The sequence below is a fragment of the Sinocyclocheilus grahami genome, unplaced genomic scaffold (assembly GCF_001515645.1).
Source record: "Sinocyclocheilus grahami isolate Dianchi unplaced genomic scaffold, SAMN03320097.WGS_v1.1 scaffold34.1, whole genome shotgun sequence".
Lineage (NCBI taxonomy): Eukaryota > Metazoa > Chordata > Actinopteri > Cypriniformes > Cyprinidae > Sinocyclocheilus > Sinocyclocheilus grahami.
Window position 1 is genome coordinate 311236 of NW_015505213.1, and position 16076 is coordinate 327311.

General features: G+C 37.1%; 2 protein-coding genes across 2 annotated transcripts in view; one reads left to right on the forward strand and one right to left on the reverse strand.

The window, feature by feature from the left end:
- Positions 1-702: 702 nt before the first annotated feature.
- Positions 703-14226, reverse strand: LOC107581303 (coiled-coil domain-containing protein 85A-like). Its single transcript, XM_016266805.1, has 3 exons — positions 13841-14226; positions 11882-12881; positions 703-764 (listed from the first exon to the last, which is right to left on the reverse strand). The coding sequence occupies exons 1-3, from the start codon at positions 14075-14077 to the stop codon at positions 703-705; spliced, it is 1299 nt and encodes a 432-aa protein (XP_016122291.1). The 5' UTR covers positions 14078-14226.
- Positions 14227-15321: 1095 nt separating this feature from the next.
- Positions 15322-16076, forward strand: part of LOC107581388 (protein transport protein Sec23A-like) — a 6440-nt gene continuing 5685 nt past the window's right edge. The window contains exon 1 of the mRNA XM_016266946.1: positions 15322-15442. The gene's annotated coding sequence lies outside the window, so the exon portion shown is untranslated. The remainder of the gene's footprint in view (positions 15443-16076) is intronic.

The following is a 16076-nucleotide window of genomic DNA, read 5'->3' on the forward strand; positions in this document are numbered from 1 at the left end:
ACCCGAATGTTATTTTAATATTATTTATACTGTTATAGTATTTATTAATATATTGATTTAGCTTTTTATATTTTCATTTCAGTTTAAGTTGAAGTATTTGTGCGCTTTTGTAATTCTTTTTTTTTTAGTCAATCCGCTTTACATGTTTTCAGTTGTAACAATTTTAGTACTTCAATTTAAATTTCAAAGCTTTTTAAGATTTTCATCTAATATTTATACTTTATTTTGTTTCAGCTTCATTTTGATTAACAAAAATACAGTTTTACTTTGTTAACAATAACATTGACCCAAAAAAATTGTGAGTCTCATCACCGCTAATATTGTTGCTAAAGTAAACAAAGTAAACAATTCGATATTCTATAAGCACAAAAAACACATACAACGCACAAATATTTGGTAAGATAATTCAATTTGTAATCACTTAGCACTTTTTTCTATCTTTTCATTGATACTTTAAATAAATTATATATACTTTTGTCATATTTATTGAAAATCTGCACTTACTGTAGTTTGTTGCAATGCATCAGCAAAGGATAGAATGCTGCCTTAGATGTTGCTCTTTCTTATAAGGCAGCATAATTTAGCTGCCTACTGTTTTGGAATAGCCTTCACTTCAGGAGCACATCAGTGATGCCTTCAAATGCTGTCTATGTAGGCAGCTCACTAGGGTTTGGAACAGAGCCGAAGTCATTTGAGCAGAACTCACCTGTCCCAGAGCTTCACGTTCCTGCAGTTGTTGCTGCAACATCCTGCTGATATCAAAGCTGTGAAGATAAAAAAATACTTTTATGAAGTTTTTGTGCACAGCAGTCGGATCTGGAAGAACAAAGCCCATTCATTTTCTCTATAGGGAAATATATTTTTAATGCTAGCATGTAAATCCACAAAAGACCTTCCAAAGATTGTTAAGCAAAGATAAATTGGGTTCTGTAGAAGCCATGCTGTTACCAAGGAAAAAAATGATATCTGAATATTTTGCAATACACTGAAAATACAGTGATTTTACTCTTGTAAGCAAAATTCAGTTGAATAGTTTTACTTCTTATCTGCATTTTTGGTGCAGTTACATCATTTGTAGTTTGTCGAAAAATACTTTTATACACCTTTTTCATATTCAGTTTTCATAAGCCTACTTTTTTGCAGTGCATCAAAGGTTGTAATATCATGATTTGAGTTGGAGCTGGTTGTTTTTTCATACCCTCTTAAAAATAAAGATTCCAATGTTTTTTTGTTTTTGTTTTTTCCCAGCAATGCTATTAAAGAACCATTTGGGGTCCCAAAAGAACCTGTCAGTGAATAGTTATAAAAAATAAAATAATAAAATTTTCCTAAAGTAAAGACATTTTTAATAATCTGGGGAGCCCTTTTCCACTATAAAGAACCTTATTCATCACTGGAACGTTTCCATGGATGTTTAAGGTTCTTCATGGAACAGTAGATGCCAGAAAAGACCTTCATTTGTAGGAATGTATTAAGAAAATGAGGGACGAAAAACACTTATGGAACCAAGGCCACTGAAAAAGTGGGTGATTGCTGTTGTCCTTGAGATGAATTATAGCAGCTTATTGTCATAATACAATCCTCAACAACGGGCACAGAATGAAAAGCATTTGGATTTGGCTTTTCCACAGAGGTGTTGGTAAATTTCGTTGTGGTTTGTGCACATTAAGTTTGACACAGAGGGTGGTCTGTAGGAAATAAGAGGCTCTTGACATAATTTGTTTCCCTCACAGCGCCTGAGCAGTTATTTTCTCTTTTTAAGGTTTAGTTGCACGCTGGAGACCACAGGCAAACCCTCTTGTTTACCTGCTTTACCGAGTCTGGCGACAACATTTTCTCCTGCATGTCTGCCCAGACTAAACCAACTGTGAACCTGTCTGCTTTTCCCATATGCAAACACACACAAACACACACACACACAAGCAGACATAGCGCCAGTCCTTTGGGCTGAGAAACCTCACTCTGTGGAGGGTGTATTTACCAGAGTAAGAGCATACGGTTAAATACAATTCACAGTGTCACTTCTACATTCTCAGACTGCTCTTATGAGTAGCTACAAACTGACATGCAACATACCAGTGCACCTTTCGTTGGCAGGCTAATCAGAGGTTAGCCAGTTTTCCTGTACGCTGACTGTTCAAAGTCATTCGATATTCATTCAGATAGAGTGATGGCACATCCATTCTTTCTGAGCTCGCCTCCATTAAGCTGACATCAATAGTGTTTCAGTCACCACTTCTGTTTTTTCATCTCATCTCGTTATCATATTTGCTTCAGGCGTGCATGCGCAGTCGGCCATTAAAGATTCATGCCAGTCTGTGGACTTCTAAGAAACACTTCTAGAAAACACTAAGAAAAACATTCACAACGTGAAAGGAGATAAAGCGCAGGAACAACCGGGAACGCAAACCAAAACTGATGTCCTGGAGAGAGATAGGCCCTCTGCTTTGATCAAACAGCAGATAATAAGAACGGCAAAGAGGTTTAGGACTCTGCTCCACAAATGGATGATCACGGATAAGGATCCAATCAATATTTGGCGATGAAACAAATCAAAAGCAAGGATTCCCAGTATCATGCAATCGAGACTGAGATTAGCGTCCATTGAAGCACAATGTTCTCAAATCATACTAGTGGATAACATGATCATCAGGCTTTGCTGTCATTCATTTTGGCATGGAATAAAAATTCATCCTATCTGCTTTTTAAATGCATGTTAGAGAACATATTGTGATTATGATTCACCCATGCATATGGTTCATTTTTTTTATTCGTTTTTAGCCTCATAATTATCAATCTAAATGTCATAACTGAGCCTTCCAATGAAAACAACAGAGACTTTTGACATATGTGACATATGCAGGACTCCTCCAGTCATTTAGTACACTTATGACACTATTGCACAGTATACAACAAATCATGATCGATGTTGATTGAACAATCATACAACAGATGGGAGAAAAGATCTGTTGCTACTTCCTTTTTATTTTGACTTTAAAGCAAAAAGGGCTAAAATTCATAGAATTTTTTCCATTCAATTTTTTAAGTTTGAGAAGAAGAGAGCTAAACTGACCAAAGATATACAATTTGGTGCATTTGCTGATATTTCTATAACCAAAAAATAAGATTATTCTGACAGCTTGTAATGTAAATCAATGTCATGCATATAAATATCAGTTGTCACTCTATATCTGCCAATAATGTCTTATCACGATGATATTTAAATGCTTAGTTTTATTATCAAAGCTCTGTAGTTTTTATTGTGAAGGTCAAAACATACAATACAATGAAGACTGAGATGAACAAATAAACTTTAATCAAATGTCTGATATATAATACTTAATTCTTAAATTTGACCGTGATTTTTCTAAAAAAAAAACTGATGTATATATAGTGTTCGTGTTGAATATTACTAACAGCAAAAACACATGTACTATGACTTGAAAGTGAACATTTTTATAATTATACTAAAAGGCCTTTTACTTGCTAAAAAAAAAACAGTGAACCATATAAAAAATATTTTGGGGTTATTGAATTCTTAGATCATTTATGTGAAACATGGCAGGAGATCCAAATATCTTGATATCTTGTTCCATTAACATTAACAATCATTATATTAGGCTTTACATTATAATAATGCCCTAAGCATGCATTTAGCTCTTTAGCTCTTGAGCTGAAATTGCATTGTGTGGGCTTTTATAATGTCACTGCGCTTCTTGGCTGGTAGCTTATAATGTTCAATTTGCCCTGAGAGCTCATGGGCTGATATTTATGCCATGTGGGGCGACTCAGTTCTTTCAGATAGAGTCTATCCTGAGAGAGGCGGCGCTGAGGTCAAGATGTGTGATTTCATATTTGTACAAATTCAAAACTTCTGTCAAGATGAATATCTTTTTCACATTCTCCCATCTCTATAACAGACACACACACACATACACATACACACACAAACACACCGCCACCACAGATGCAGACAGACTTACACATTTCCATCATCGTAAAACAGGGATTATGGGAGAATGTCCTATATTTTTAGAGATCATGGGAGCGCTTAAGCGGGGGATCACAAAATTCACTTTTCGCTGAGAAGAGCAGGCATCATAAGGTCAATCTTCACACATTTTTGTAACAAATTATTGTTTTGCTCACCACTGTGGACATTTGCCTGCAACCTATTTGTAGCGTAATTTCATTATCCGAAGGCATAATTCCAAGTAGTTTCATAAATACTTGCCCATAAAAACACAGATGTTGTCTTACTTAGTTAATCACACATCTGCACTGCTAATGATCATAATTGTAGATTCTGCATGCAAAACACAGTTTAGCCCTGCTCCAAACATCAGCCTTGGGCTTTGTTCACACTGCAGAGGAAATATGTCATATGTAACCAGATCAGATTTTTTCAGAGTCACTTTTGCACCATTCTTGAGACTTTAGCGATAGATGTAGCAAAAATGCATGAAAAATTACAGTGTTTGCCATTTGCTTTCATTTCTTGTTGTAACATAACAACTGCGCAGAAAAACTATCTGTGAAATGGAAGATTAACCAAAATTAAATTTCTGAAGTCTGAACAAAGCCTTAGACTCTGTAAACGGCAAAAAGATATTTCAATGCTGAAAAATAGCCAATTGGTACAACAGATGGGAGAAAAGATCTGTTGCTACTTCCTTTTTATTTTGACTTTAAAGCAAAAAGGGCTAAAATTCATAGAATTTTTTCCATTCAATTTTTTAAGTTTGAGAAGAAGAGAGCTAAACTGACCAAAGATATACAATTTGGTGCATTTGCTGATATTTCTATAACCAAAAAATAAGATTATTCTGACAGCTTGTAATGTAAATCAATGTCATGCATATAAATATCAGTTGTCACTCTATATCTGCCAATAATGTCTTATCACGATGATATTTAAATGCTTAGTTTTATTATCAAAGCTCTGTAGTTTTTATTGTGAAGGTCAAAACATACAATACAATGAAGACTGAGATGAACAAATAAACTTTAATCAAATGTCTGATATATAATACTTAATTCTTAAATTTGACCGTGATTTTTCTAAAAAAAAAACTGATGTATATATAGTGTTCGTGTTGAATATTACTAACAGCAAAAACACATGTACTATGACTTGAAAGTGAACATTTTTATAATTATACTAAAAGGCCTTTTACTTGCTAAAAAAAAAACAGTGAACCATATAAAAAATATTTTGGGGTTATTGAATTCTTAGATCATTTATGTGAAACATGGCAGGAGATCCAAATATCTTGTTGTATCCTACCATTAACATTAACAATCATTATATTAGGCTTTACATTATAATAATGCCCTAAGCATGCATTTAGCTCTTGAGCTTGAATACTGAAATTGCATTGTGTGGGCTTTTATAATGTCACTGCGCTTCTTGGCTGGTAGCTTATAATGTTCAATTTGCCCTGAGAGCTCATGGGCTGATATTTATGCCATGTGGGGCGACTCAGTTCTTTCAGATAGAGTCTATCCTGAGAGAGGCGGCGCTGAGGTCAAGATGTGTGATTTCATATTTGTACAAATTCAAAACTTCTGTCAAGATGAATATCTTTTTCACATTCTCCCATCTCTATAACAGACACACACACACATACACATACACACACAAACACACCGCCACCACAGATGCAGACAGACTTACACATTTCCATCATCGTAAAACAGGGATTATGGGAGAATGTCCTATATTTTTAGAGATCATGGGAGCGCTTAAGCGGGGGATCACAAAATTCACTTTTCGCTGAGAAGAGCAGGCATCATAAGGTCAATCTTCACACATTTTTGTAACAAATTATTGTTTTGCTCACCACTGTGGACATTTGCCTGCAACCTATTTGTAGCGTAATTTCATTATCCGAAGGCATAATTCCAAGTAGTTTCATAAATACTTGCCCATAAAAACACAGATGTTGTCTTACTTAGTTAATCACACATCTGCACTGCTAATGATCATAATTGTAGATTCTGCATGCAAAACACAGTTTAGCCCTGCTCCAAACATCAGCCTTGGGCTTTGTTCACACTGCAGAGGAAATATGTCATATGTAACCAGATCAGATTTTTTCAGAGTCACTTTTGCACCATTCTTGAGACTTTAGCGATAGATGTAGCAAAAATGCATGAAAAATTACAGTGTTTGCCATTTGCTTTCATTTCTTGTTGTAACATAACAACTGCGCAGAAAAACTATCTGTGAAATGGAAGATTAACCAAAATTAAATTTCTGAAGTCTGAACAAAGCCTTAGACTCTGTAAACGGCAAAAAGATATTTCAATGCTGAAAAATAGCCAATTGGAAATTCTCTCTGAATGTTAATTATTTTGTCTGTTCAGTTTTGCTGGTTGTGTGGTTGAAGTAAAAACAGCTGAAATTGCTTTCAGCACTTTTAAACACACTAAAATAATGTCATATACTGTATCATCCAAAGGATAGCCACAATGCCCCTCACAGAGCATGCAAACTGAAGGTCATTGCCTAATGAAGCTCACTGCACATTCATGCATCTCATGACTGTGTTAAACCATATCCCTTCAGGCAGAGTCACGTTAAGTTCAGCCTGCTGCTAGCTCCACTATAGTGCAGATTTCGTTGTCTTAATCACACACATAACTTATTATTTTCATATTAAACACAAAAACAACTGGATTTTGCTGTGTGCTACTGCTGAAATACATGGAGGAAACCTGTCAGAAAACAGTTGTTTTTGCAGTTATGCGTGGTGCAAAAACACATGTGGAGATGCAAAGCAGAGGTTTTTTTTTTTGTGAAACGCACAATCCTCACACAAAGCCATGACTCAACAATCTGAGCTGAGCCCGCCGTGACAAACCATTAGGGGCCCGTGACTAAGAGCCCACTGTAATATTATTTCCCGGGGAAATAAAAATAGTCAAATATGGTGCACAGGGCAAGAATTATAGGATGTTTTCTCACTTGCCATATCCTGTTTTTGTTCACTTCATCTGCTTAAACCGGGCCACTGCCTAAATGTAAGCCTATTACACTCTGTAACATTTTTGAGCATCAGTTAAATACTGCTAAAGAAGACAAGGAGGTCATATATATCACTCAATAAACTTCACATGCGAGTCAGTTCCTTTTTTAGTCTTTTCCCCCCTTTATTTAAAATAATATTTACATATTTTTGCCACTTATATTTGTAAATTAGATTTCTATTGTACACAGTTGATTTGTTATTGCCTAATTATTTGTATATTTTTATAATTGAAGTCATTGGTGTCAGTTGAACTGAAAATAAAATAGAATAAATGCAACCTTTAATAATAACTTGTTAAAGAGTATAAACTGTACTAAAATAAAATATAATTAAATGTAACCTTTACTAAAATCATATAAATTAAATTAAATAAAACTAAAATGTAACCTTCACCATACAATAATTTGTTAAAAAGTGTAAACTGTACTAAAATAAAATAATGTAATGTATTAGATTTATTATATAATAGTTTCTTAAAGAGTTTAATCTTTACTAAAATTTTTACAAAATAAAATAACACAAATGTAACCTTCACTATACAATCATTATGTAATCTTAACTAAAAAAATAAAATAAAATTATGTTAAAAAAAATCTAATGTAACCATCATTATACAATAATTTGTTAAAGGGTGTAAACTTTACTAAAATAAAATAACATTTTAAATTTAATTTAATTTAATTTAATTACATTTTTTACCTGATTATTCAGCAGGACACCTGTAAGACTGTTAGTGGAAGTGGGGGAAAGGTCTTTGTCTACTGTATGTGTGGAGGTAAACACTGAGAAAGCCGTCAGCTTCAGGGCTAAATTTAGAGACGGAGTCAGAGGGGGGTATCTCCCAAGGTCACGGAGGAATGCACACACAACCCAGCGCTCACGCTCACACTAACACACTCCCACACACACACACACACAGCAATTGAGATACAGGTCTGCCTAAACCACAGGCGTCCCTGGGGACTGAGAGTTTGAGTCTGAAGAGGTCTGACTTCTGTATTATCTGGAAATGGCCTTTTTTCCAGGAGTTGTGTAATGGCCGCTTTGTCTCCTCTTTAAAAGCCTCGCTCTTATCTGTGGCATTAGGAAGGTCTCAGATTCGCCACGGTTTGAACTGAAGTGAAAGAAGCTGAGAAAGAAATCTCACATGCATAAGAGTTTCAAGAGTTTTTAAGCAGAAAAGCTTAGACAAGCACACTGATGTAATTTAACAGGCTAGAAAACATGATCATGTCACTGAGTTTATAAGGGAAGCAGCAATGTCAGCTTCAAATTACTTAATGGTAATCAGTGAATAATATCAATTCAAATTTATTTCACAATCACACAATGCTATTGTATGACTTCAGAGTCACACGGACTACTTTTATGATTTTTTTAATGGTGCTTAGTGTCTAGAAGTTTGCAAAGCTCATTACAGTTGGATGGAAAAGATTGACTGCTGTATTATTAAAAATGTCTTTTATGTTCCACAGAAGAAACAGGACGGGTCTAGCATGACATGTTGGTGAGTAAATGATTGAAGAACTTTCATTTTTGGGTGAACTGGTCCTTTAACCTGGCTCTGTTTAAAAAAAAAAACACTTTGGTCCCTCCATCTGTTCATAGTGCGGGGTCAGCAAAAAAAAAGAAAAATACAAATCGGAGCCAAGAGATAGAGAGAGAAACAAAGAATAGAGCACCCATTTTTCTCTGCCTATAAAACAATGCCCTCATTTTAATGTTCAGACTTTTCAAGACACGTTTTCTTCAGCATAAAGCTGGATATTGACAGATGCTGCCAGCTCAGTGTAGCCAAATACTGTACTGCCTGTACGGAAACAGCTTTCATGTGAAATCCAAAACCAGTGACCAAATTTCCAGCATGAGCTGACAGCATTAGCTACTGTACAACGTGATTCCCATGCAAAGTCCAAATAAAGCCGCCCTGCATCTTACCCAGAAAAAAAGCTAGCAGCAGGATGGCATAAAGATTAGTTTAGAGGAGGTCAAGAGGTGCTTGTTTTCATGCAGGATTTCGGCGAAAAACGCAGAGGGATTGTCTTGTGACGCTGTTATTTAGATGCTCATTTATCTGAACTCTGTTGGCTAAAGTCACTGTGATGTTTATAATCATGTGCTTTGGCTTTTTGAATAAGAGCCACACGCTAAGAAAGCAGAAAAATAATAATTCTCTGAAAACCTCTTACAGGATTATACAGAGATTCAACATCACTTCATCTACACACAAGTTTAAGATTAGTTTATGATTTGTAGCCACTGCACACACTGCAACACACTCCATTTGAATGGATGGATTTTTTAATAGCTACACAATGCAATGTCAATACGGTAATGACTTCCATCATGCCGGTCTGCAAATAGACATCCAAAGCTCTTATGTCACGAACTGTGATATAATCCAGGTTAAACTGTGATATAACTTAAAAACTCAGTTTACTGCAGTTGAATGAACAAAATAAATAGATAGTCTAGGTGTCTAGGCACCATGACCGCAACAGTAAATGCTGACAATGCTGATAGATTCTCTATAGAACAATAAATGAACACACTAAAGTAAACTGATTCATTTTAAAGGGATGGTTTGTTCAAAAATTAAAATTCTGTTATTCACCCTCGTGTCTTTTTTTAAATTATTATTATTTTGAACTAAATTGGACCCCATTGACTTTGTATGGACAAAAAAAAGTTTTTTTTTTTTTTTTTCAAAATATCTTATTTTGCGTTCTACAGAAGGTTTTAAATTAAATAAGGGTGAGAAAATGTTTATAGATTTGGAGTGTACTACCCCTTTAAAACCAATAATTTACACACACTCTATTACAGTGGTTCCCAACCCTGGTCCTGGAGGCACCCCAAAACTGCACATTTTGCATGTCTCCTTTCTCTGACACACCAATTTCAGGTCTTGGAGTCTCTACTAATGAGCTGATGACCTGAATCAGGTGTGTTTGTTTAAGGAGACATGCAAAACATGCAGTGTTGGGGTGCCTCCAGGACCAGGGTTGGGAACCACTGCTCTATTAGATCATCAACACCGCAAAGCATTTCAGAGCTGCATTAGGGTCGTTCAGTGGAAGATATGGATGATGTGGAAGTGTACAGGGTCAGTGGACGTGCGGTTTTCCCTTTGGGACCAACACCAGAACAGGCTGTGATAGTGACAAATGTCTACAGCAGCATTACAGACACGTAGGACAATGCTGAAACCACAGCATCCAACAACAACAATCATCTTGTTAGAAATTACCTTTTATTGTTAGTGCTAGAGAATGTTTTTTTGTCACTAGGAAGGTGTTACCATAAACGTAACGAATAAATCTTCTCTGAACAGATGAGGGAAGCTTATTTAACTGTCGAGAGTCAGCTAAAGAAGTTCTTCTGTATTTTGAGTTATTTAAATCAGGACATCAATCTGCTCTTTCTTGGTTCTTATTTCATCTTAAGGGGGCATTTCTTAAAGCTAATGAATGCAAAATGAGTCACATCTTTCACCTTGAGGTGAGTGTTTTATGGGCGGTGTGAACTATAGGCTACTCAGCATGTTCTCCTGTAGAAATCGTTATCTGCAGCTGTGGGATCTGCACATAGCTGCCCAGCGCCTTTGATTTGCACCATTTCTCTAATGTGTGTTTGTGTGTGTTTATTTAAAATCATGGGATTTTGAACAGTCAGAACATCTTTTATCTAATAAGCTAGCAATTTCGTAAAGAACTTACGTAAAGCAGCAAGAAGTCAAAACTTAGAGTTATGTCTGAATATGCCAAATTCCCTGCTATGTATGTATATGCTACATTTGACTATTCCATGAGGCCGCAGGAGAGGAGTTGTGATGAATGGATCTTGCTTAGATTTGATACTCATTGATACCAGGCATAGGTCTGGTGTCTCTGGAGAAATAATTAACCGTGTTTCAAGATTGATGAGCCACTCATGAGTAACTTCAGCAGAGTCCATGGCAATCTGACTGTGGGTGGCAGGCTAGTCTGAAGAAAGCTGCAAAGACCTCGACATCAGCAATCATCAGACATCAGGGTTATGCTGCCTTCACGTACTATTGGAGTTATTGGAAATTGGACATGAATGGCCTCAGGAGCCATATTTATGAATAGAAAACTCCGAGATAATTTTGATACCCGAGTTTCAGAGTTGAGCGGGCCATAAACTTTAAACATGGATAATGTATAAATAACCATATGATGCATATTGTATGTATTTTACACAGCATTTATAACATTTATTTGACACTGTATTGCTAGATTAGGGTGTCCAATCCTACTTCTACAGGTCTGATGTCCTGCAGAGTTTAGCTCCAACCTGTCCAAACACCAGATGTATCTAGTAATCTTGATTAGCTGTTTCAGGCTGTTTCAGAGGTAAACTCTGCAGGATAGTGCCAGGAACAGGATTGGACACCCCTCATCTAGACAGTGTGGGTAATGTTTATATGGTTGCCAATTAATGGGATGCTACATTTTATTCAAAATCTGTTGGATACTGACTAAACATCTTCTCTATATTTTGGCTTAAATAAAATGTCCCCAAGAAATACACAAGAATAAACTTGCCATCCTCCATGATTCCTATTCTTTCCAACAACAAAGCACATGAACGTGACAAACTCATCATCACGACTTCAGAAGTGGAAAGTAGGACATTTCTGAACGTGCACATTTTTTTATCAGACCTCTTAAAGTTCTGTTTCTCATTTTACCATTTATCAGATCATATATTTGGCGTATTAGCTAATACTAAACTGGTGAACATGGAAAGGAGAAATATTTCTCAGGCATAAAAGCACACCTTCAGTGTTTTCAAATATGTGTCATTTTGCAAGTCAGACCCACCATTCACGCCATTGTAAAGGCTCCGATGGTGTGGCGACAGCTCTTCTCCTGCCAATCTCCGAGGTGACATCTCTCTACCAGGGCTGCCAAACTTCCCATGTTCAGGGCTCATGCTGTACTGGTGCCTCAGCATCTCAGGACTACTTCCTCCCAGCTTGCTTTTGTCATGGTGGAGCTCTGATGTTCCTAGCAGCAGGTGTCTAGCTTCTGGACTCCCAGGCCCACTTCCTAAGCTGCCCCTGTGCCTCTGGATGTAGAGCTCAGGACTCATGGGTTGTCCTGGAGCCAGATGGTGCTTTGGATAAGTCTCCGGACTCCGGTGGCCCAGGGATCGACCGTACTTTTCTGGACTAAGCCCTCTAATCAGCCGATGGTCAGGCACAGATATGGAGCCACAGCGTGGTCGGCAGGGCTGGGGCAGTACGAAGGGATACTCCAGGCTAGTGCTTCTGTGCCGGACGGGAGGGTCAGGGCTGGAGATCTCCACCCGATCTCCTTCCCCTCTTTTCCCAGGACGAGCCTTCTGGATCTCCGGGCTTTTATTCCCAGTTCCTCCGCTAGACAGCGGCTGTGGCTGCTTATGGTGTGGATGCTCAGAGCTGTCAGCGCTTCCAGCGCTAGAAGTGCTGCTTCCGTCCCCCACGTCCCGCATCAAGCCGGGTACCAAGAGCCCACTCTGGCTATCAATGGAGTTGCGACACCCAATGGACCCCGTCCCACTTTGGCCTCCTTCCCCTCCGCTGCCTCCTTTCTCCTCGACTATCAGCAGACAAATTTCCCTAAGCTCCAGGTTCTCCCGAATGACCTCCTCCTGCTTGCGCTCCAGTTCTGTCAGCTTCTGAAGATATAGTGCCACCTCCTTACGCATAACGCTGGCACTGAAGCGGCCCAGACGCTGCCACTCACGTGACACTCGCTTGCCCTTTTGCCGGTCATCGTCCAGAAAACAGCACAGGTCTCGCAGTTCCCGATTGTCGTCCTGCAGCTTCTGGTTTACCTCCTTCATCACAATTGGGAAAACAAAATATACAAAAAGTGTTTACATATTTTAAAATGTTGCTATTTAGGGACAATTCTTGAGGCCATACAAACTATATCTTATCATTTCTTTGATTTAATAATTCATTATGAGACTAAAGTGTAGTTAAAAGGGGTTGTTCAAGCAGAGCTCTCATGTATTTCTGTCACTGATCGAAGATAGAACAGTCTAAAGCTATGATCTTCTCTTAGGTGCCACATTTGACAAAAATCTGCTTGTCCATTAAAGCAACAGCTCACCTGACACACATGAGAACCAAATGCATTTGGCATCAATGTTACCAAACTTTGCGTGACATATGATGATTGAACTTGAACTGAGATTAAAAAGCTTCAAAATATTTACAGTGAACGTCAACTAAGCTATATTGCATGGCTTCAAAAAAACTTATATATAGTGCAAGTGTCATATGGACTATTTTTATGGAACTTGAAAGATGTGGTCACTGTGAATTGTCTTTATATGACACAAAGCTGAAATTTAAAAAAATTATAATAATGTATTTTTGATAATCTGTTCCTTTAAAGGGTACAACATTGTGCATTTTTATATTAATGTTTATTTATATACAACATTCATGGTTAAAAATTGGGAAATGCTCACATTCATGTACAACAGGTGTTTTACCATTACAGTTCAAACATAAAAAATATAAATGATTAATTATAAATTATTTAAATATATATATATATATATATATATATATAATAATAAACGAAGGTACTCATTGCTTATATCAGTGTAAAGTTTTTGCTTTTTTCCAGAAGCTTTTCGGTTTAATCAAAAGAAAAGCATATAATGCAACAAGAAAATATTCAAGCCGTTATTCCTACAAGAAGAATGATGTGCACCTAGGTGCTTCTGGCGCATCCTCAGAGAGCGCAGGTGTGCTCCAGACACCCATGATCTCATCTGCTCACCTTCAGCCCCCGGATCTCGTTCAGATGCAGCTGGAGGCTGCGGTTCACCTCCCGAATCAGATTACTGTGATCCAGAATGACGCTCATTTTATCGGCTTCAGAACTTCGGAGCCGCTGCACCAGCTCCTCTTTGCTCCATTGGAGGAGCTCTTCATCCGTGAGGTTGGAGATGTCTTCTGCTGGACTTTCTGGCTCCTTGGATCCAGGCTGTGCTTGTAGAGATTGTGCTTTCTCCATCAGAAGTGGCGAGCTGCTGCTGTGATACCAGGTGCTGATCAAATATTAATGAGGCAGGCAGCATCCGCTGTGTTAGGAGGAGTCAGGGAGACAGAGGACGCATCGTGGAGTGATGCCCGTATCCGATGCCCTTAGAGTGGGAGTCGCCTCGAGTTTCTCTCTCTCTCTCTCTCTCTCTCTCTCTCTCTCTCTCTCTGCTTGTGTGTCGTGAATGTTTGTGTGTGTGTGTGTGTGTGTGTGTGTGTGTGTGAGTTGCCAAGAGGTGATGCTGCCAAAGTTGCATTTAGATTTGTCCACCATCTATGGACACATTGAGGTACTACAGGTGAAAATGCTAACATTTTTCCTTCTGTTGAAACAATAACGTTTCAGACATTAACTTAAGGTAAGGTAATTATGTAATTAGGGCATGACTAAGGCCATTCACTGTATACATACGTTTGATTACACAGCTCTATACTGCCTACCTTGAACATTTTGATGTAAACCCTCTTTCACATTTTAGAAAAGTTACGTTTTTTTAAATTTTATTTTTCATTAAAAAACATACATTGGCCCCTGAGACAGAAAATACAGAACTACCCTGAAAGAAAAGAGAATATAAATATAGCCTATTAACTGTCAAATGACATTTTTTTTAATTACTGTTTAACTATTTAACACTTTATATTTGACGTTTGACTTGACCCTGAATGAAACATATTAAATTACATATTAAACAAGATTCTTTGTATTGTGACTTTATCCATCCATTCTTTTTTTATAATATCTATTTCAATTTCATGAATATTCATAAACAGAGTAATAATTTAATGCATAGCCTATGTGTATTTTTATTTTTATAATTTTTCATCTTAATATAATAGCCTACGTTATCTCAGATCAACGGTATTGTGTGTAGGCTATACTACTATATTATTACAAGTCGATAAAAAAATTGCTTGGTCAAAATCGATACAGTCTATGGTCAAAATATGCATAGCTTACTCTTCAATTCATCTATATTAATTTGATTATAATATGATATAATACGTTCCTACGTAAGCATTGTCACGACTCACAACCCGTCAAAATATTGTTCAGCCGTATTGAAAGTATGTGAGAAATTTGACGTCGCAGGTGTTTACGCAGAACTCATTTGCATCGAACGCTGCGCAGCGCGTCTACGCACTGAAATCCGACACTGCGGCGAACGCTCCTCTGACGTCATGCGGAAGCAGCCAATCGTGGCGCACGCAGTGTGTAGTAACACGTCACTCTGCGGAGCTCCAGGAACCGGCTGCTCGACGAAGTCATTTTCACTTTCAATGGTCGTGTGATCGCGGTTATCATATTTTATTTATTAAGGCCTCATCGATTAAAAAGGTACGTCTATCGTTGTGTTCTATTAATAAAATCGGGGTTCGTTGATGTGTTAGATTTAAACCCGCAGAACCCGGATTAGGTCAGCGGAAGTCAGTAACGATAATGTTACTGTGTGTGTACGGGGTGTATTTAGTAGTATGTTTTGACGTTAATGTTCGGGATATTCTATATTTTTTAATAATATATCTGCCTTATTTCTTGCTTTCCTTTTCTGTGGTGTATTGAGAGTGTGATGGAATTAGCTAGCGCGAGCTTGTTTTCTTTTCTTTTTTTTTCTTCTTTTTTTTTTATTGATTTCCAACATATAATATAAAGGTACTGAACAAATATAAACTACAAAAAGAAATAGGGAATATACAGTATTATATAAATAATAATTCAGGTAAAAATAAATAAATAATGGGGAAAAAAAAACGAAACAGAAAAAAGAACATCATATAAATAACAGAAAAGCTTCACAAAGAGACTTAGTGCGTTTTGCTTTACTGTTTTTCAACCCAAGTAGTAACTCAATATAATTTTTCATATCTATCTGAAATAACAAAAAGTTGGGTTTTCCTTTAGCCCATTTCTGTTGATGTATATGGTATTTGCCCATAATCAAACAAAGATTAACAATAAAGGCCACATTTGG

Excerpts from the sequence above, each read along its gene's own strand:
- LOC107581303 (XM_016266805.1), bottom strand. The coding sequence starts at position 14,077 with ATGGAGAAAGCACAATCTCTACAAGCACAGCCTGGATCCAAGGAGCCA. Across the intron at positions 12,882-13,840 it reads ACGAGATCCGGGGGCTGAAG|GAGGTAAACCAGAAGCTGCA; the intron begins GTGAGCAGATGA and ends ATTGTGATGAAG. Across the intron at positions 765-11,881 it reads CCTTTACAATGGCGTGAATG|CTTTGATATCAGCAGGATGT; the intron begins GTGGGTCTGACT and ends TTATCTTCACAG.